We start from the raw sequence: 21,337 nt of genomic DNA on the forward strand, positions 1-21,337 counted from the left end.
ATATTCAATATCTTGTAATAACCTATAATGGGAAAAAATATGAAAGAATATATATGTATGTATATACATATATGTATGTATATGTATATATACATATATGTATATATGTGTATGTATGTACATATATGTATATATGTATATATATACATATATGTATATATGTATATATATACATATATATATATATGACTGAATTACTATGCTATACACCAGAAACTAACACAACATTGTAAATCAGCTATACTTCAATAAAAAAATACCTTCTATGCCTTCTTCAGGATGATGTGAAGAAACAATTACATAATAAATATGAAAGGTTTATGACCTCATAAATTGCCATTCAGATGAAAAATCAGAACACTTGCATGCAAGGTAACTCGTTCAGGAAGAGTTTGAAGTGGCTGAGTAAAGCAATTAGAACATTTAGAGTTTCCAGTTTTATTACACGTTTATTATGTTTAAACTATGTTTAAGTTGTGTAGTTTTATTATGTTTAAATTGTATTGGGGTAATTTACTTTTACCAACAAGAAAAATTTGTAGTCCTTGTCTTTTTAACTTTTCAAAGACAAATAACTCATAATTATAGAGATCTTTAAGATGTAAGAAAAATCCCCAGAAGAGCCACCTTGGTCATTTGGGTCCACAATAAATTCTCATCTTTGGAATTCTATAGATTTTGAGGCAAAGTTATAGGCAGAAGCAAGCTAGAGTTGGGGCACTAGGCGATATGTGTCAGGTTCTGGCCAGCTGAATTCAAAATAAGAAATAGAATGAGACAAGTGTTTAAACCCATTCAGAGGGGGCTGTGGGCAGGCTGGAGAACAAAGCTTTTAAGTTCAGACTCAGAACGTTGGAGAGCTCCGAAATACGCTGAGGCAGGGTCAGCACCTCGGACAGCACCACACTTTACCTACTTTTCTCCGCTGTAGTTCGTCCGTGAATGCACGTTGCAATGGATTCTGCTAATTTCCTGAGACTTTTGACTTCTTTGTGCTGAATAGTTGTAATCCCCTATAGATAGCACTCTTTTGGAAGGCTCTTTATGACAGTGTAGGGATGAGATTCTTTCCTTTCCTTCTAGTAGACTTCAGCATCAGAGCTCATAATTGGACCCCTTTGGGAGAGCTGTGAGTTTGAGACCCAGTATTACTGGTATTCTGGGAGCCAACATCCTTCAAGTTAGGAGGAAATATCTGATACCTGATTGTGCTACATGGAGAATACTACTCAGGATTCTTCTATTAGTGGAAAAAATGTGAGAAAGAGGATATGTTGTATTCATTTTGAGACAGGCAACTTCTCATTCATACTCTGTCATAACTTGCTACCCTCCCAGTGTAAACCTCTTTTCAGAAAGAGTGGATTGGGTTTTCTTTCACTGTGGAAGAAACTTCTGAAGTTGGTTGTTGTCAGCAAGTTTTAGTGAAGTCAGGCAAAACAAACTTCTGAAAGAGTTTGGCACTGCAGCCTCTTTCCCCTTGTTGCTATAGTGTCATAGTTACAAACTTATGCATTGATTAGTTATTCCTTTATTGAAAAATATATAAGGATGGTTGGACCCACAATTAAGGTGGAGGAGGAAAAAGGTTAATATTAATTGAGCAATCACCGAATCCCATGTCCTATTGTATGTATTTTAAGTAAAACAATATATGGTATTTACAACAACTACATACTATTACCCTACTTTTCAGATGAATGATTGGAATTTCAGAAATGCTAAGTGATTGCCCAGTGTCTCATCGCTGATCAGTGAAGGAACCAGGGCTCCTCAGTTTCATTCCCACTAAATCAAATACTGCAACAGCTAGCTGGTAAGTGATTTGAACTTACTGACTAGACAGCACTAAGTTCCTTTTCATTTTTGACACCTGGGTATACTTTCCTATGCTGTAAGTGTTTAAAATGATGTTGTAAATTATATCTTATCCTAAATTTCTAGATACTGTTTTTCAGCATTTACTACATTGCCTGAAAGAGAACTCTGCCTAATATTTGTGTCTTAAAGTGGTTGCTATGCCATTTTTCGTTTAGCTGAGTACTTATATGACATATCTCTTTTTCATTCTTTAATTTTCAATCCTTTTGCATTCTTATATTTTAGTAGTACCTTGTAAATATCTATTTTTTCCCTAGATAAACTTCAGAATCATTTTCACAAAGCCAAAACAAATCCTACTGGGGTTTCATTTGAGTAGACCAATTCCTCCTACTTTATTCTCCTTTTTCAAAATTGTTTGAAATTGGCCTTAGAGATTAAGTCAAGATGGAAGCCCTTCCTATTGAAAAATCACCTGTTCCTTTCCATTTGTACAAGTATTTTTTGTTGCTAGTTTAGTCCCCGAGTATTTAAAGTTTTCTTCATCTATGTCTTAAACATGTATTGTTAAATTTATTCCTAAATATTTTCGGCTGTTTCATTACTTTTTTGAATAAGATCTCTCTGTACCCTAGTATATTTCTCCACATAGTAAGTTGAATGATTTATTAATTTAATTCACAATGTCAATAAATAAGGAAGATTTTTATATTATTGAAACATCCTTGAACACCTGGAATGAACCCCAACCAGACTTTTATTGTTTTCCCACACTTTTCAAGAGGAGACACAGGCAGAACCATCTTTACTCTGTCATCTTGAAACTGGAAACACCAAAAGAGATTTTTTTAATGCAAGAAGATTGTCAATTTCCCCTAGTGGACAGAGAGGAAAGGTCTTATGGAAGCCCTGGGAATGCAGGGACAAAGGGTACAGAAGAAGCCTTAGAGCTGAGTAGGAAGGAACATGGCTATAGGCCCAGCATAGAGATGGACTTCCAGAACATTGAACTATGAGAGCCAGCTTAAGTTTTTAACCATTACTTTGTGTGATTTTTCCACCATCCGTCATTTCCAAGGGGATTAGTTAGGATATGGGCTGCTAGGGCTGATATAGCAGCTCCATGACTCTCCCTTCTGGCTGCTCTCTCATCCTCAGGGGCCACATCCTCATCCACATGGTCCAAGATGCTCACACCCCTGGCAGCATTCCCTGGTTGAGGGACTAGGGAGGGTGTGCTCCTTCTCTTTAAGGGCATAGCATTGCTTTTTCCTAAAGCCTATTTGCCAGAAGTTAGTCACATGTCCACACTTTGTTGTAAAGGGTGCTAGAAAGTGTTATTTTTTTTCTGGACTGTCTTTGCCTTGCTAGAGATTCTGTTACATATAAGAAGGGGAAAACAGGGGTTGGAAGACAAGGAGTGTGGTCTCTGCCTCTCCAGGCCTTCTGTAGAGCTTTAGTAACTTGTCATGCACCTGTCCCAGCACTGTTAGGAGTCGGAGCTTCATGATAATTTAGGAGGCCTTACTTTCTTATCTGTAAAACATTTGAGGCCATCATTTCTGTAACACTGTGATCTAGTTCTTTTTTATTTCTTTAGACAAGACCTCGTTCCTAGCTAAAGGTCTGCTTTCTGGGCTTAGGAAGAAGTGGAAACAGCACTTCTTTCCAAGAGCAGTGTAATCCCCAGCTATCATTCTGACCAATCATGGGACCACTTTCCTATCTGAATGCTCATTTTGGGCAACAGTGATGATCAGGGAAGAGACGAAGCAGAGAAGAGCTCCTGGTTAGTGTCATGATCTCAGGCATAAGACATATCCTACCCTCAGTGGCACTGAAATAAAGAAAGGTTCTACCAGGAGTTGGGGCTGAAGCCCTTGGACATGTCAACAACCAATGTTTATTGCATGCCTCCTTTGTGCTGGGCCTTGTGCTCTAGCTGAAGGGGAGAGAATTAGAATGCTGAGAGGCTGGAGAGATGAGGGAGGGCTGACTACCTTCCAGTGTAGCCACACTGGAGGCATCAGAGCTGAAAGGTGAAAGGCCTGCACTGTCAGGGTTGGGAGGGAACTAAGAGTGGTTAATCCAGGGGCTTTTAGTGCTGTTCCCCTCCCCCAGGCTTCATTTTGGAATTTTACAGGGACTTTTTTGTCACAAGATTTGGTGATGTTGGATGGAAGCCAGGAGGGCCACAAAAATCCTGCAATGCACAGGTTGGACCCACCTATCAAAAAGTTTTCACAGACTTTCATGTCTTGCTGGACATTTATGTGGGTAAAAACTGTTTAGAAATTACCTGAATCTAGAGCATTTTTTTCCCCCAGATAAACACAGTGTGTTTTTGCACAGTTTTAACATAGCTGATTCTCCAGAAAGATAACTACTGTATAATGAAGAGAAGATTGTACAATGTTTCATTCAGAACTTTACCAAAAAGGGATCACCACTATGGATCACACCTTATGATTTTGAAACACCAATGTAAGATACAAGCATTGTGGCTGTGGCATTCAGGCACATTTTATGTGAGGAGGCAAATTATCTGATCAATTTATTACGTCTCCTACAATAGTCATAACCAAACAGTTACATTCTGAGATATATATTTTTTAAATTATAAATTATTTTCCTTTTATTTCTCTTTTCCCACATAAATGTTATTACATAACATTAATTTTTAAAATACAGGCTGTTTATATTGCCTGTGAACTTCTATGCCGTTATCTATGAGTTTCATGACAGGGGAGTATGGTGGTCATTAGGAAATATTTGTTCCGGAAAGGGGGCCTTGAGTTTGACAGCGTGCGATCCACGGGTCCAGTCCGGAGACTCCCAGATCTGGCAATACCTGCAGATCTACTAAGATACAGAGCCCCGGCGCCACCCCCCAGGTTTGGACCAGCGCTCGCCTCTCATTCTTGCCTTCCCAGCCCACTGCGAGGAGCAATTGCTTTCTGAATGAGAACCACAGGAGACGAAGAAGAGACAAGTTGGAGGCTCGGAAACAACTGGGCTTGGGCTGCAGGGGGCTAGGCCAGAGCACCAACGAGAGGGAGCGTCGCTGCTCCTAGAGAGGCTCGGTCGCAGCCTGGTGATGCACTTCCGGCCGTGCCTCAGAGCCGCCTGCTGCGGAGGTGAGTGTGGGGCTGCGGGAGGCGGGGGAGGTGCCTGACTCCGAGTTTGTGGGTGCTGTTACGTTGCTTCTCCACCCTGGGTGGAGCTGGGTCTCCGGTACCTGGGGGCCTGTTCCGCCCCTCTTCTACTTCCAGTTTGTATTTGGTGGCCAATTACGTTCCGTCCCATCCCGTGGAAGGTGAAGCGTGGGTTATTGTCACAGCCACGAAGACCCGAGAATTTAGCACTTTGGGGAAAATGCTGCTGGCCTTTTGGAAAGATGTGTTGGAGCAGCCACAGGGTGCATTATTGCAGGCGTGAAGCGGCCTGAAGTGGTATCAGGTCTTTTGACATGTTAAAGTCGTGCAGGGTCTTCTATCTGAATGCATTTCAAGTATGGATTGTATGCTCCCTGGCGTCTAACACAGGGTCGTGAGTCAGAGTCAGTGGGGAAGCAGAAAAAGCAGAGCCACACCAGGACGTCCGAGAGCAGAAGTCCGGCTTTTGGAGGCCACTGTCTTCTGGAGTGGTGTCGGTTCCAAAAGGTAACCCGGCTCAATTTCTCTTGGGCTGTGGGATGACAGTGACCTGAGAATAATTAATGCAATGTAGAGTATACTGACGTGTTCAGTCCTAGAATATACATAAAATAGTTACAGAATTGCTCATTCATACCCTCATGAAAGCAAGTTTACCAAAAATATACTATAAAGTAGTAATGAAAACATGAAATATTAAAAAAAAAACTTTGGAATGTGGCTAGTAGTGTATTCAAAGGATAATTTGTGGCCTTACAGGTTTTAATTGCCTAATAGGAAAGAATGAAAATAAATTTAAAAATTGTGCAACCTCAAGAAATCTTTGGGTACAAGTCTTTTTAGCCTTTTAGTATTTAGTTAAAATACTGTTTTCCAAAGTTATTTAGTTAATTTCTTTCCCACCACTTCAGTGTGGTTATGTTATTCAGTTGTGGTATAGTTAGGTTCATTTGCTGTTTTTTGTGTTCCTTTTTGCGTCCTCATCCCCTATCCCATCCCGGGATATATGTATATATATATATACATATAATTATATGTATATATAATCAACCAACCGTATATATATATATATATTTATATATATATAGGAAACATTACCTATGGTTATGAAAGTCTGAACAAAAAGGCACACTCAGAGAAGTGTCACTTCCTCATCGTCCCTTCCAGTCTGTTTCCTTCCATCCTGATTCCATTCCTGGGTTCTTTTCACCCACTTCCCATCCTTACCTGAGGCAACCATTCTTCTTAGTTTCTGGTTTATCCTTCATTTCTTTTTGCACAAATTACCGGATACACGTATATTTTATTATATTTCTTTTTTTTTTATTACACAAAAGGTAGCACCCCAACTTTTGCACTTTAGAAATCATTCCATATCATAAAGATAAGTCTGTGTGTATACACATACACACACACACACATATTTAAATGTCACTCATGTATACAGAAGATTATATCTAGCATGGCATTTATGAAGCATAGTAGTAAAATGAGCACCCGTTAAACACACCACACCATTAAGAACATTGCAGCATGGCTGCATCAGTCTATGTGTGCCTCTTCAACCTGGCTCCCACTTTCCCACCCCTGGAGGTAGTAACTGTTGAATTTTGTGTTACTCATAGCCTTACTTTATTTTTAAAAATAATTTTATTACGTATACATGTGTCTGTAAATAATGTGATTAATTTTTTTCGAGCTTTATGAAGATGACATCATGGTGTCTCTAGTCCTCTGAGACTTGCATAACTCAGGTATTATGTTCCTAAATTCATCCATATTGTGTTCTAGCTGTGAGCCGCTTATTTTTTGCTACTGGGAATGTTTTGTCATATAAACTGTATGACAGCTTATTTATGTATTCTCAGTGGACAAGTGTGTTGTTTCTAGTTTTCTGCTGTTAAAATCCTGCTGATAATGAATAATTTTGTATGCATCTCCTATGTATGAGAGTTTCTCTTGGGTATAAGTTTTAAAATTTAGGCATGAATGTTGAATTTTATTAAACATCTTTGGCATCCACTGAGATTGAGAGTATGTTTACCTTTCTTTGATTTATTAATGTGGAAAAGTATACTAATCTGTATGCTAATATTAAACTTGCACTCATGAGATGATCCCTCTTAGTCATGATGTGTCATATTAATGAATTACTGGAGTATTAATATGGCATACTCCTCAATATTTAGGATTTTTGCATCCGTATTCATAAATGAGACTGGTCTACGGTTTTTGTATAAGTATTGTGCTGGCATCGGAAAAAGGACTGGGAAACTTGTTTTTCTGTTCTCTGCTACAGTTTGGTGTTAGAATTATTCATTTCCTAGATACTTGAAAGGATTTGCCTATGATATATGTGGGCTAAGTGTTTTGTGAGAGTTCGCTCTTTTTTGGCTCTCTCAGTTTAATTAGGTAAAAGTAATCATGAATTACAGAGAGAAATCTGTGTAATAGAATTGGTCGAGTTGATTTATTAGATTCAAATAGAATTGTATGTTCTTCCCTCTTAGAATAAGTTTTCTTTTTAAGCATTCATAGAATATTGTTTAAATGGTTACTGCAGCTACCAAAAACAACAACAACAACTACTCTCAATCTGTAAAGCAGAAGTAAATAGATCAGGTTATTTAAACACCATGCAATAAAGACAGAGGATAAATTAACAACTAACTGTCCTAAACAATTCTTTGTTCAGAGACAAAACACAATTGCTGATGAGTTATAAAATAGTGATTAAAACATGAAATATAAAAAGCCTCTGGGATGTGGGTAATAACGTATTCAAGGAAACATTTATGGCCTTAAAGGTTTTGATTGCCAAATAGGAAAGAATAAAAATAAATGAATAAATCATGCAACCTTAAGAAGGTAGAAAAAAGCCTTTTGTAGTCTAGCTTCCCCTAAAAGCAGAACATAGGACAGAGGCAGTTTATTTAGGAATGTCGTCTCAGAAGTGAGAAATAAGGGGAGTGAAACACAGAAAGACTCGTTGTCAGGTTTGCCTCTCTACAGGCGACTGGTATTCTGTCTTACAGGATCTTTGAGGGGCCTTGGAATCTCATGGCTGCCCACATGATGGACTAAAGTTTATCCGTTGACCTCTGTCCCCTGTTGGTCAAGGGCAGCCTCACAAGCATTAACTCTTCTGTCCTTCAGGCCCGGCTGGTGTCTGCAGATGTCCCATACATCACAGAGAAGCCCCAGGGCAGGTGCCAGGCATGTGTAGTGTAGACCCCTGAGGAGGCATTGGTAGGTTGTACTTGTGCAGAGCCGGTCACAGCCTCTGAACCAGACTAAGAGTGGACAAGAGGATTTGGAGAGGTGCATAAGTTGTCTCTTAACAGAGCTAAAGAAATGTTAATAAAGCAGAACTTAATTAAATTAAATTAAATTAAAAACAAATAGAAAAGAGAGTGGTGTTCTTAATAAATAGAAAAGCTGGTTCTTGAAAAGTCAAAGAAAACAACATTAACATAGATAAACCACAGTTCAGCCTAACTTTATTGGTCTGCTTGGGCTGCCATAACAGAACACCATGCACTGCCTGACTTAAACAGCAGAAATTTCTCTCTTACAGTTCTGGAGGCTAGAAGTCCAAGATCATAGTACCAGACAATTTGGTTCTTGGTGAGGGTTCTCTTCTCGGGTTGCAGAGGCTGTCTTCTCGCTGTGTCCACATATGGCAGAGAGAGAGCTCTGGGGTCTCTTCTTATTAGGGAGCCAATCCTATCAGATTAGGGCCCCACCCTTATGACCTGGTTTAACTTTATTACCTCCTCACTGATTGCATCTCCAGATACAGTCACATTGGAGGTTAGGGCTTCAACATACGAATTTGGGGCAGACACATTCAGTCCATAACATTAACTAAGGGGAAAAGGTGTAGAAAGCACGTATATTCAAAAGAAGAAGTGGGACCCAAAGAAAAATATAATTCAGAAAGACACACGCACCTCAGTGTTCACAGCAGCACTATTTACAATAGCCAAGACATGGAAACAACCCAAATGTCCATCAACAGATGACTGGATAAAGATGTGGTGTATATATGTGTGTGCACGCGTGCGCGCGTGTGTGATGGAATATTACTCAGCCATAAAAAAGAGTAAAATAATGCCATTTGCAGCAACATGGATGTACCTGGAGATCATCATTCTAAATGAAGTGGGCCAGAAATGGAAAGAAAAATGCCATTTGATATCACTTATATGTGGAATCTAAAAAAAAAAAAAACAAAATGCAAATGAACTACTTATTATTTATAACTTAGATGATTGATTTCTTGAATATGTGTAAGCACATTTGACTCCTTTATGATTGTATTATTACATTCTGGTGATTCTTATTTGTGATTGGCTTTATTTGATAACTGAAAGTTTAAAATGTTAAAGCTCTAAACTGTTTTTAGAAACAGTACATATATGTAAAGTAAAAAAAGTACAGTATACTGTATATGTGTATTTGCATGCAATATATTGTATATATGCAGTCAAATTGTAACAATTCTACCTAGTAAAACTAAAAACTTGAGGAAAAAAAAAGTGGGAAAAGCAAAGTAGCTCCTGATATGGAGGAAATGAAAAATCATGAGCCATTGTTTTCCATAACTACACTGAAGTTGAAACTCTGAAAGACATAGGCAATATTTTAGGAATATAGAAAATCTGAAGACTGACTTTGGGAGGAGCAAGCATCAGAAAGTAACCAATCCATGTGATTTTGAATAGAAAGGACAAAGAGTGCTGGGTCACAGCACCCTGGATGCTATGGTGATCCCCTCTCAGGCATCTTAGGCCCTGGTTTCTTTGCCATCAGAAGGCTGGAAGGTATGAGGAGCCATCCTGGTACCTCACTTCCTCAAGGTAAGCCTGGGCCATGCAGGAAGCTGACCTCCCGTGATCTCTATACAGAAGTATCAGAACTCTTGAGGACACTCAGCTGTCTGAGGGAACAGGCAGGATGGGAGGGAGCAGCTGTCCCCTTCTCCAGGTACTGTCTCCCTGGAGCCAGACTCTGAAGCCTCAGTGCTGGGGCTGTAGCCCCTCCAGCCTGGCTTCTCTTGCAGTATAGTAGAGGGTGATGCTTGTTGAGAGAAAGAAATAGGTCTAAGGTCTTGGGAAACGTCTATTTCTTGAGCTGAATCGTTGCTACATGAGTCTTTGTTTTATTGTTCTTTAGACTCTGCATCCATTTTATGTACACCCTTGTGTGCATATGATGGTGTCAGAATTGTAAAATCCTAGGGTTCCTGGCAGTGAGCATCAGTGTCATGGCTGGGAGGAGCCCTGGGTGTAAAGCTCAGGAACAGATGGCTCCCTTCTCCCCATGGCAGATCCTGCTTGCACTTCTGTCTGGATGCTGGCTGCGTGCGTCTCAGATCTATGGGGGCAGTGTTTTTCCTGGTGCGGGTGGCTTGTCTCACACTTGTCTCTCTGTTCTTCCACAGCTCCAGTCCTTTTCTGAGAGGGAGACCAGGTGATGGCAGCCATGCTCCTAACAGCCTGGCCCCAGGTGAGCTGTGGGTCCTTCAACTCTTCCTGTGAGCAGTTTCTCATTGAAGAAAACTGAGAAGGGAAGCTGGTGAGCCTTGTGATGAAAGCTGGAGGGGGCCTCCATGCTTCTGCCTGCTGGACTGGGGCTTGTGGGAAGAGCAGTGATGTGGAGGGATTGGGGCCAGAGACAGGACAGTGAAGGGACGATGCAGCAGGAAGGTGTGCCTGAAAGGCAGAAGTGTAGCCTCTGCACACTAGTGTGCTTTGCCCCTGTGGTGCAGGAGCTCCCCAGCAGAGGGCTCTAAGCTGCCCGTGAATGGAGGAGGGAAGCCGAGGACTAGGGTTCCAGGGACGGGGTGTAGGTAAAAAGGAATAGAAGGACCAGATCCACATAAAGGATGGCTGTGCCTCTGCTTCTGGGGACAGGGAGGATGAGGGGAGTGGGGTCAGGGGAGGGAAAGAGGAAGCTGTGGGGCAGGATGTCTCATTGTGTCCTGGAGAGGTTTTCGGGCCTTGGGACGCAGTGGCCAACCTTTAGGTCTTTGTTGAGAGCTCTGGAATCTCTACCTTAGAAAAATAAACATGCAAACAAAATTTTCCGTATGATTTCAGAGACTTCTTGGATCACCTGATGCTCATCCATGGACCTCCATGGACTATAGGTTGGGAATAATCATTGTCACAGTAACTCTAGTAACACCTTTGGAGGCTTATTATGCTTCAGGCATCATACTAAGCGCTTTGTTTGGATCATTCAGTCCTGACGGCTGCCCTTTAAGATAGGTGCTGTGTTATGTTCATCCTACCACAGAAGAAACAAAGGCAAAGGGGAGTGACTGAGTGACTTGCCCAAGGTCACACAGTCATTGTGTGACTCTGTTCAGACTCGTGACACGTGTGGAACCAGCAAAGTTAAAGTGGTCAGATTTATGACAGCTGTGTAGGGAGTAATTCAGGAGAGATTTGAAAGCAAGGTGACCACTTCAGAAAGAGTCCCTTTGGTCTAGTTGATGGAAGCTTTATTAAGGCAAGTAGTTGTTAAAGAGGGGGAGCCCATTCAAGTAATGCTTACATAAAATTCTTTGAGGATGGAGAGTCAATGGATTGGGGTTGGGGAAAGGAGAGGGAAGAGTCAGGAATGAATTCTCAGGTTTCTTTCCTAAGTGGATAGTAGTGGGTGACACCACTGAGGTTTGAATTCAGGTGGAAGTACCCTTGTGGGGTAAAGGTGGGTAGTGGATGGAAGTGAAGGCATTTAATTTTGTGCAGAGATGTTACTTGACCTCCAGGATCACAAGGTGAGTGAGTCACAGAAACACCCACAGGTTGGACTAGATTGTTGATGGGTGGAGGCCAGTAGAATTGAGCAAGACAAAGCCTGGCAGGGAGGCGCTGAGAGGCAAATTGCTGCCAGTGTGTCCCCAAGGTTGTTACAGAAGGCCAAGGTGGGCAGAGCAAGAGCAGCCAGAGGTGGCAGCTGTCCAGAGGGGAAGAGTGGGCCTGGGGGCCGCACGCGGTGATGGCAGAGCCTGCGCGTACAGAGTGGTGCAGAGGAGGAGCTGAAAAGATGGCCGACCTCCCTTCTTTCTGAACCTCCTTGGAGAGACGGTGAAGTCCTGGGTGAAGTTGGACAGGATGAGGATTGGATGGGAGAGGGTAACAGAAAATGCTGGGTTTCCAACGAGAGCCACTTGGAAGCAGAATGGGCTGCCTGCTCTCACCCCGCCCTCCACCCCTCACCGGCCTCCAGCCCATCTGAGCAGCGCTGAACTTCCTTGGCTGGAGGTGCTGGAGCAGGGGCTGCACAGCCTCTTGTAGGGGGTTCATGACACAGATCAGGCAGGGTAGGGGCTGCATGAGACGGAAGCCCTGGCTGTTCTTTGCGGGTGGCTTGAAGTTTGAGGGTGAAGGCAAGCTGTGGCGATCTGGATGGAGAAGGTAAGACCTTAAGGGGGTGCAGTGAGAATGCGTTTGGGTGGGTCCCAAGCTGCTTCCACCAGTGAGGGTGTGGCCTAACTGAGAGAAAGCAGTGACATTAGGGGAACCCAGTCATGGGAATTTTTTTTTCTTTCAACTAATGTCATCCTTTCTAAGTATGAAATATGGCATGAGGTTTCTCTGCTGTGAGAGAAGTCAGTATTCCGTGGTTTACTTTCCAGGTGTTTTTTCCAAATCTTTCCCCTTGTTATTAATTTTGTGCTCTTCACAAGCCCCTCCCCAAGCCCTTATACTGCCCTCTGCCCCTCACTTAGGGCCTGAGCCATGGAATTGGCCCTGGGGCAGCAGGAACCTATTGTTTCAGAAGTCGGTGACCTTCGAGGATGTGGCTGTGTACTTCACCCAGACGGAGTGGGATGGCCTGTCCCCTGCACAGAGGGCTCTGTACAGGGATGTGATGCTGGAGAATTATGGGAATGTGGCCTCCCTGGGTAAGGCCTCTCTCCCATTGGAATTCAGACTCTGCCGGTTAGGGTTTCCTGGCGTCCTTCCCCCTCCACTGATTGCAGGTGGGGCCTCTGGTAATCCTATACTGAATGGGAACCCCAGGGCTGATTCCTAATCCTCTAGACCCAGGGGTTGCTGGGAAGGGTGAACCCCAGGCCCTGTTTGGGCCAATATAGGACTTTGCTGGGACTGGTATGTACTCTTGATTCACTCTGATAGGAGGCTATGTTTTGGACACAGTGTGGAAAAAAGTAACTTCCTATTCCACAGTATTATTCTCAGGTTCCCCCTCACCCTACCTGCATCTCTTGAGTCTTTCCAAGGATCTCAGTGTACTTTGAATATTTCAGGCCATGGTCAAAGAATGGTATCCCTTTGGGCAGAATCTCACAGTCTGTCCCCTTCCCAATTCTTCCCACATCTTCCCAAGGCTCCCACCCCTACCCTGCACATATACCTTCCAACACCCACCCCTACTTTCCCATAGTTCTTTGGCACAGGACCCCCAGGGCTCTTTCCTTCTCTCCCCATTGCAGAGACAATCTGAAAAGAGGTTTAGGAACTCATCTTTAGGAGATTATTCACCTGTCTTTCCTATTTCCTTTCCCTACAACAGGATTTCCCCTTCTCAAACCTGCTGTGATCTCACAACTGGAGGGAGGAGGTGAGCTGGGGGGCCCATCTCCACTGGCCTCTGGAACAGGCACAGGCCCCCAGGGCCTCTGGACTGGTAAGGGAGGCACAGATTGCCCATTATGCTGGAAAGTTTAACTCTTTAGGAAGAAAATCAACTTTAGCAACATATTAGCATTGTTAGCCAACTGTAGAGAGTAACATTTAAATAAATTTTAATGAATTCTAGAGATAGGTATGGTTGAGACCTTTTTGACTGTTTTCATAGTTTGCTATTTATTTCTGATTCCAAGAACAGATCATTTTTCAAATGCTTCATTCTAATTCTTTTTAATCCTAATTTTGGAATTCTGCCTTTCTCAGACAGAATGAATGGATTCAGTACTTTTTTGGGTCCTTGCTATTTTCTAAGCACTGTCCACTTAATGTGAAGGGTGAAGAATTAACAGTCTTTTTACCTAGACTTTAGAGTAGACTTTCTGAGGTCCAGTTGCAACTGTGCTACTTCCTAGTTGGGTGACTTTGAGCAGGTCAGTTATTTGCATTCTCTAAAAGACACTGTTCTGACCCTTAAAAATGGAATGATAATAATAAAATGAGATAATAGTGCTAGTCTTGTGGGTTGATGATTAAATGAGGTAACATGTACCAAGTGTCTAGCTTATTGTGTGTGCTCAGTTAGTCATTAATTTTTTTTTTTTGAGGAGAAAGTTGTATATAATACGCTGTAGGAAATAAGTTGGAAGGGAGGAAATAATGCCGTCAGTTTGGTGCTTCTTAAAAGACGTACCAGGGCATCTCCTGGGAGTCTTGCAGATGCACAGATTGTTATTCAGTTAGTTTGGGGCAGGGCTGAGATTCTGCAGTTCTGTTAAGTTCTCTGGTGCTGCCAAGGCTTCTGGTTCCCAGAGCATGCTTGAAGTAGTGAGGTTCTCATTGGCTCACACAGAATAGCTGCCTGGTGATTTCCCATTTCCATGAGGCCCAGCTTTACTTCCTGCATTTTGGGTCCCTAGATTCTCTTGCATCCTTCTGATGAATCTTCTTTTTGAAAACGGTGGTTTCGGTGGATTTTTGTTCCTTGTAATCATTCAACCAGCTGTTCCCTGATCAAGGAAGACATGTTTTAGAAGTGGAGAGTTTAACATGCTTGATAGACAGAAGGGGAAGAAAGTAATATTGTGGAGATTCTTAGTCTCAGAAGTCTGGATTTCATTCTGTAGGCAGCAGACAGCCCTGAAGTCTTTGAACAACCTATCATGATCTCAGCTGAAGATGGAAACATTCATCTACTCAGCATGAGTAGGTTAATTGGGGTAAGGAATCAAATGGATTCTAGGCATGCAGATGGGGAAATCATACGGCATAAGGCCTGTGTCAGCAGAGTTGATTTTTTAAAAAAAATCTCAGATGCCCCACTCAGTGACTTCTGCTTAAATGTCATTTGCTGGAACTGTGTCAAATGTCCATTCCCCACTGCAAAAGAGGGTGGAAAATGTAGTTCTTAGTTGCAGTTTTTATTGCTACCTCAAAATGGAGGTGTGCTAGTAAGGAAGAGAGAATGAATATTGTTTAAGCAGCCAGTAGCATCTGCCACAACATAGGATCTGGTTTAAAAAAAAAGGTCACTAGGGTAGAAAAATTGGCAAAGAATGTTAAATGGTTGAGGTTGGGAAGCCCTGTGCCAGGGGGCCCAGAATATTCATGTTTGAGTACTGGAACAGTCTGCAAATTCCTGTCCTTTGGGAAAACTGCAAATTGAGTTAAAGCTTGCTTTTGCATTCTCTTGTTTTCTTGAGATCTTACTTCAAAATTCTTAACTGATTTAGGGGCTTCTGAGATTTTTGGCAGGACCTTGACGATCTCTGTTTGAGTGGCGAGCTCTGTGATGGCGAGCTCTCCTATTTATTCACTGTTGAGAGAAGGAGCAACAGGTTTTGGTAACATGGGTTGTTGGACAGGACAGTTCTGCCGGACCTTCCTTTAGGAAGAGAAGGATTACCTGGGATTACTATCTTGGCATTGTGGGTTCAGGCCAGTTTTATTTTGGAGAAGTAAAATAGACTGTGACAGAAAGCAGATCAGTGATTGCTTGGGGCTGGGGGTTGGGAACAGCAAACGACTGGAACAAGGAAACTTTTTGGGGTGATGGCAGTGTTCTAAAACTGGAGTGAGGTGATCCTTACACAACTGTATAAACTTATTAAAAATCACTGAACATTTTCATAATATATCAATTATTCCTCAGTGATGCTGCTTCAAAATTAGAAATGTGGTGTTTGTAAAAAAAAAAAAAGAATTGAGCTGTAAACCTTAGATTTGTCCTGTTTACTGTATGTATGTTTGTTTTACTTCCATAAAAAGTTTTACCCAAAATATATGTATATAAGTGTTTGATCCACAGAAGAAGTACAGATAGTAATCAACATGAAAAAAGTTCACCCTCAGTAGAAACCAGTGGAATACAAATTAAAACAATGAGAGGTGTTTCATCTATCCCATTGAGAACAATGAATTTATAGTAAGTGATAGTGAGAGTACAGCAAAACAGGAATGGACTTCTGGAGGTGAATGTGAATTGGTAGTCTTCCTAGAAGGTACTTTAACAATACTTGTCAAGAGCCTTTTAAAAGTTTGTACTTGGTAACCTGGATATTCCCATCTAGGGCTGTATCCTAATAAAATAATCAGAATTGTAGATGAGGATTCACATGTATAAAAGTTCATCTTAATTTTATATAGTAACAAAATATTGGAAACAACCTGAATTTTCAGATAGAGAGAATGGTAAATTACGGTACCTCTGCAGGATGGAGTACTCTTTAACAATTAAAATGTATATTTTTATAGAATATGTAAAGACATTGGGAAATGATCATCATGAATATTAAGGAAGAAAAACTTTTACTTTAAAAAAATATATGTATGATTTTAGGAAGATGGGCAGGAGATACATCAGAAGATTAGCAGTAATTTTTGTTAGATTTTATATTTTGGGTAATTTGAGTTTTCTTCTTTGTAAGTTTCTGATACTATAGATGAATATTATTTTTATAATCAAGAAAAGACCAATAGTATTTTGAAAATGGTTGCTAGGGAAATCCAGGTCATTTGGGTCTATTGAGAGTGAGTATAATGAAATACTGAGGGAGCATATTATGTGTGGTTGAGGAGAAATGAGAGATGAAAAAATAGAGGCAGCATTTTGGTGCCGATTATGAGAAATTTGGGAACAGATCAGTAGTCCTACTGGGACTATGGGGATTATAGAAAGACTAATGAGATTATAAAAAGAATTTTAGGGAATGACCAATTTTAGGACTGAGAGAAGAGGTAGAAGGAAATGCAAGGAGAATGCAACAGTGTTCAGAGAGGGTAGGAAGAAATGGGATGGGAGAGATCAAATGGGCTAAACAGAGCCTTTCTGAAGCAGAGAAAAAAGAAGTTGAAGGAGGAATTTTGGAAAGGCTAGAGTTTAAGTTCTCAGAAAGGAAACAAGATTCATTCCCTTTTACTTTGTGGTGTTGCTAACACCTGCCATTCCATGTTGCCACATGTTGGATCCTATGCCTTTTCCTTCTTAAGCAATTTCCATTTTTATTAACAGAATGTTAGAAAGTATGGTGTAATGGGAAGAATGCTGACCTGGCAGATAAGACCTAGAATTTTGCTCCTTTGCTATAACTTATATCCCTCTTGTTATTGGTTATTGGTTTAGAAACTGGTGATCTTTTTAAATCATTACTTTAAAATTTATGATATTGATACATGCTCAAAACAGCACATAAAATGTAAAAAGTGGGAGTTGGGGGGAAGTTTCCCAAACTTCCTGTGCCAGTTTCTTGTGTATTCTTGCTGTAGTTTTCTAGGCATATTCAAATATATGTGTGTGTGTGTGTCAGCCCTTTTTATTTACATTTACACAAATGAAAGATACTCCTTATACCATTTCTCAACTTGTTTCTCCATTGAACAATTTATCTTTGACATCTTTTCATGTCAGCACATATAGATTTGTTTCATTTTTTACCAGCCATATGTTATTCCACTTTATGGATGAACCATAGATTCTTTGACCTAGTCTGGTGATTTTAAAGAGCCCCTTGATTGCCATGATCCTTTATTCTTTCTATCACCCAGTTCTTTTTTTTTCTTTTTTAACATTGTTCTTACATGGTATTTTATGTTTTCTGTTTTTTATAGTAGATATTGATATCCAGACTGACAATAATTTGACAGAGGAAATGTACGAAGAAAAACATAATACATCATTTGAACTTCACAGGGACTTTTCCCAGGAAACAGACTTTTCAGAAACCTATATTCTAGAGAAACAGCAGGAAGTCCACTCAGTAAGAAGTATCAAGAAAGAAAACAGCAGTGTCATTGATGGGACAGTGGAAGACAATACAAGCCCCATGGAGGACTGTTTCTTTAGTCAAAATCCAAACTTGAATCAGTGTCATACCATCTCCCCTGGGGAGCAGCCCCCTGAGTATACAGGATTGGAGGAAGCCTTCAGGTTTGACACAAAACTTATTCAGCATGAAATAATTAATTCCAGGGAAAGACCTTTGAGATGTGAAGAATTAGTGGAAACCTTCAGGTATAACGCTCAACTTAACCAGGATGAAGATAGCTACACTGAGGAGAAGCCCTATCAGTGTAAGGAGTGTGGCAAAGCCTTTAGCATTAATGCAAAATTAATTTGGCATCAAAGACTTCACAGTGTGGAGAAGCCCTTCAAATGTGTGGAGTGCGGGAAAAGCTTCAGTTACAGTTCCCATTATATCACACATCAGACAATCCACAGTGGGGAGAAGCCCTATCAGTGTCAGGTGTGTGGGAAAGCCTTCAGCGTTAACGGGAGTCTGAGTAGGCATCAGCGAATCCACACAGGAGAGAAGCCCTATCAGTGCAAGGAGTGTGGGAATGGCTTTAGCTGTAGTTCTGCATATATCACACACCAGAGAGTCCACACTGGAGAGAAACCTTATGAATGTAATGACTGTGGGAAAGCTTTCAATGTTAATGCAAAGTTAATTCAACATCAGAGAATCCACACTGGAGAGAAACCTTATGAATGTAATGAGTGTGGGAAAGGCTTCAGGTGCAGCTCCCAGCTTAGGCAGCATCAGAGCATCCATACTGGAGAGAGGCCCTATCAATGTAAGGAGTGTGGAAAAGCCTTCAGTAATAATGCAAAACTCATTCAGCATCAAAGAATTCACACAGGGGAGAAACCCTTTAAGTGTACTGAATGTGGAAAAGCCTTTAGTGTTAAAGGGAAATTAATCCAGCACCAGAGAATCCACACGGGTGAGAAACCCTATGAGTGTAAAGAGTGTGGGAAAGCCTTCAGGTGTAACTCCCAGCTTCGGCAGCACCTGAGAATCCACACTGGGGAGAAGCCCTATGAGTGTAATGAGTGTGGAAAAGCCTTCAACGTTAATGCAAAACTAATGCAGCATCAGAGGATTCATACTGGGGAGAAGCCTTTTGAATGTAATGAATGTGGGAAATGCTTTACTTCTAAAAGAAACCTACTGGATCATCACCGAATCCACACTGGAGAAAAGCCTTATCAATGTAAGGAATGTGGGAAAGCCTTCAGCATCAATGCCAAACTAACTAGGCATCGGAGAATACACACTGGGGAAAAACCTTTCAAATGTATGGAATGTGAGAAAGCATTTAGCTGTAGTTCTGACTATATTGTACATCAGAGAATCCATACTGGAGAGAAACCCTTTCAATGTAAGGAGTGTGGAAAAGCCTTCCATGTTAATGCCCATTTAATTCGGCATCAGAGAAGCCACACTGGGGAGAAACCCTTCAGATGTGTGGAGTGTGGCAAAGGCTTCAGCTATAGTTCTGATTGTATTATACATCAGACAGTCCATACTTGGAAGAAACCCTATGTGTGTAATGTGTGTGGGAAAGCCTTCAGGTTTAGCTTCCAACTTGGTCAGCATCAGAGCGTCCATAGTGAAGGAAAATCCTAATGAGAAGGATGTAGAGAACTGTCAAGGCTAAAGCTGAACTGGATCAAGTATCCTCAGATTCACCCTGGTGGAAGACCCTGAGAGGGAAATGAATATGGCAGAATCTCCACAAGGAAACAAAGCTTTTCCATTTTATTCAGTTTTAAACATGGAGTGATGACCAGTTTAAATATAACATCCAAAAATAAATGTTTTATGTCAACAACGAATAGAAAATATCTCATTCCCAACAGCATCAAGAAAAGTAGATTTTCTAGGTATAAACTGAATTATTCAGGACCTATGTGGAGAAATTATAAATCTCCACTGAGGGCCACAAAAGGAAAGTTAAATAAATGGGAGAAGAGAGAGATACCTTGTTCTTAGAAAAACTCATAAAAATACTCTACCTGAATTAATTTATTGCCCTTTTGTTTTTGACAACAAGCATGCATCACTTTTGTAAAGAGGAGAAACAATAAAGATTTCCTTAAAAAAGGTGAGTAGATCTTTTTATTTTCATGGAATGGAGAAAAACTTGCTAAGCATCAGATGAAAGCTAGGAACCAACCATGAGAGAAAATATTGATAAATTGACTTTTTAAAATTAAATATTTGTTTTTGTTTTAAATAATCTTAAATAAGATTAAAAGGTAAGGCACAAGAAGTTTAAATACCTTTATAAAATTTGTGATATTAAAGTGTAGTATCTATAAAGAGGTCTTGGAGGGCATGGAATAGCTCAGTGGTAGGGTGTGTGCTTAGCGTGCATGAGGTCCTGGGCTCAATCCCCAGTAGCTCCATTAAATAAAAAATAAACCTATTATCTACTCCCCCCACCAAATTTTTTTAAATAAAAAGTAAACATAAGAACCCCAAAGACGTCTTGAATTAAGAGAAAGATAAGTAATCTAAATAAAACCCAGCAAATGACAATAGCAAGTAGCTTTTGAAAGGATAAAAAAAAAATGACTAATAAAGTAAGAGATGTTTAGTCCTGGTAGAACTCTAAGGAGTGAAGATTAACACGTACACACAATCACACATAGGAAGCCCCAAACCTCTCTCCCACGGACACAAAATGTACACACAGACCCTTTTGTAGACAGTGTACCCCACAGACACAGTGCACCCCTACAGTGCCACCCTCCCCATACCTGCTCCTGTTCTTTCTATAGCTGGAGAGACCAGTGCTGGCTGGGAGTGCTGTCTTGAGTACCTCGAAGGAGCCATTCCTGTCAAAGCTAATGACATGGTCTAGGATCTCAGCAGTGTCCCAGGGCCATTGTGTAAGCACCCCCAACAGTGCACACACACACACCCCCAACCAAGATCCTGGGAACTGTGCATAGGTGGAGGCAAACCCTGGATCCCACAGAACCCAGAGGAGGGAGCAGGGTCCTTCTTCCCCGTGACCATCTGGCCCTGTTCCTCTGGGCAGTTCTGCACCACACACTGAAACCCAGAGGTGCTCCAGGCCATGGGTCCAAGGCCTTTATTTATAAACAAGCCCAGAAACAGATGGCACTGTCCCTGGTCACACAGCAAATCAGTAGCTGATGTGGCCCCTTACCCAGCCCAGAGGAGAGGTCAGGAGGCCATGGCTCACCCTAAACTTTCTAGATTGTGAACAGCCTCTAGATGGTCTCTGAGAGGGGCCTTCAGGGGGGGGGGTTGGGACAGGAAGTCTTGTAGTCCTGCTCCCAGTGGGATCTAGCAGTTACTCTGCTGCAGCAGGGCCAAGGCAGGACTCCAGGAGGGCTGAGAATCACTGAGGACAGAACATGATGTCCCAGGTCTGCCACCA

At 41.3% G+C, this 21,337-nt stretch overlaps 1 protein-coding gene across 18 annotated transcripts in view; it reads left to right on the plus strand.

Moving 5' to 3' along the window:
• ZNF23 (zinc finger protein 23) overlaps positions 1–20,028 on the plus strand; it is a 35,570-nt gene extending 15,542 nt beyond the window's left edge. For 3 of the 18 annotated variants that reach the window (XM_032486687.1, XM_032486684.1, XM_032486683.1), the window contains 5 exons: positions 1,697–4,958; positions 5,367–5,483; positions 10,423–12,897; positions 13,530–13,643; positions 17,750–20,028. In XM_032486687.1, the coding sequence (XP_032342578.1) occupies positions 12,546–12,897; positions 13,530–13,643; positions 17,750–19,551 (2,268 nt within the window). In that variant the 5' untranslated portion in view covers positions 1,697–4,958; positions 5,367–5,483; positions 10,423–12,545 and the 3' untranslated portion in view covers positions 19,552–20,028. Of the gene's footprint in view, positions 1–194; positions 4,959–5,366; positions 5,484–10,422; positions 12,898–13,529; positions 13,644–17,749 lie in introns of those variants that run through there. The other 15 variants (XM_032486686.1, XM_032486685.1, XM_032486691.1 and 12 more) reach the window with 14 other exon arrangements.
• The last annotated feature ends 1,309 nt before the right edge of the window (positions 20,029–21,337 follow it).

The sequence above is a fragment of the Camelus ferus genome, chromosome 9 (genome assembly GCF_009834535.1).
Source record: "Camelus ferus isolate YT-003-E chromosome 9, BCGSAC_Cfer_1.0, whole genome shotgun sequence".
Classification (NCBI taxonomy): Eukaryota; Metazoa; Chordata; class Mammalia; order Artiodactyla; family Camelidae; genus Camelus; species Camelus ferus.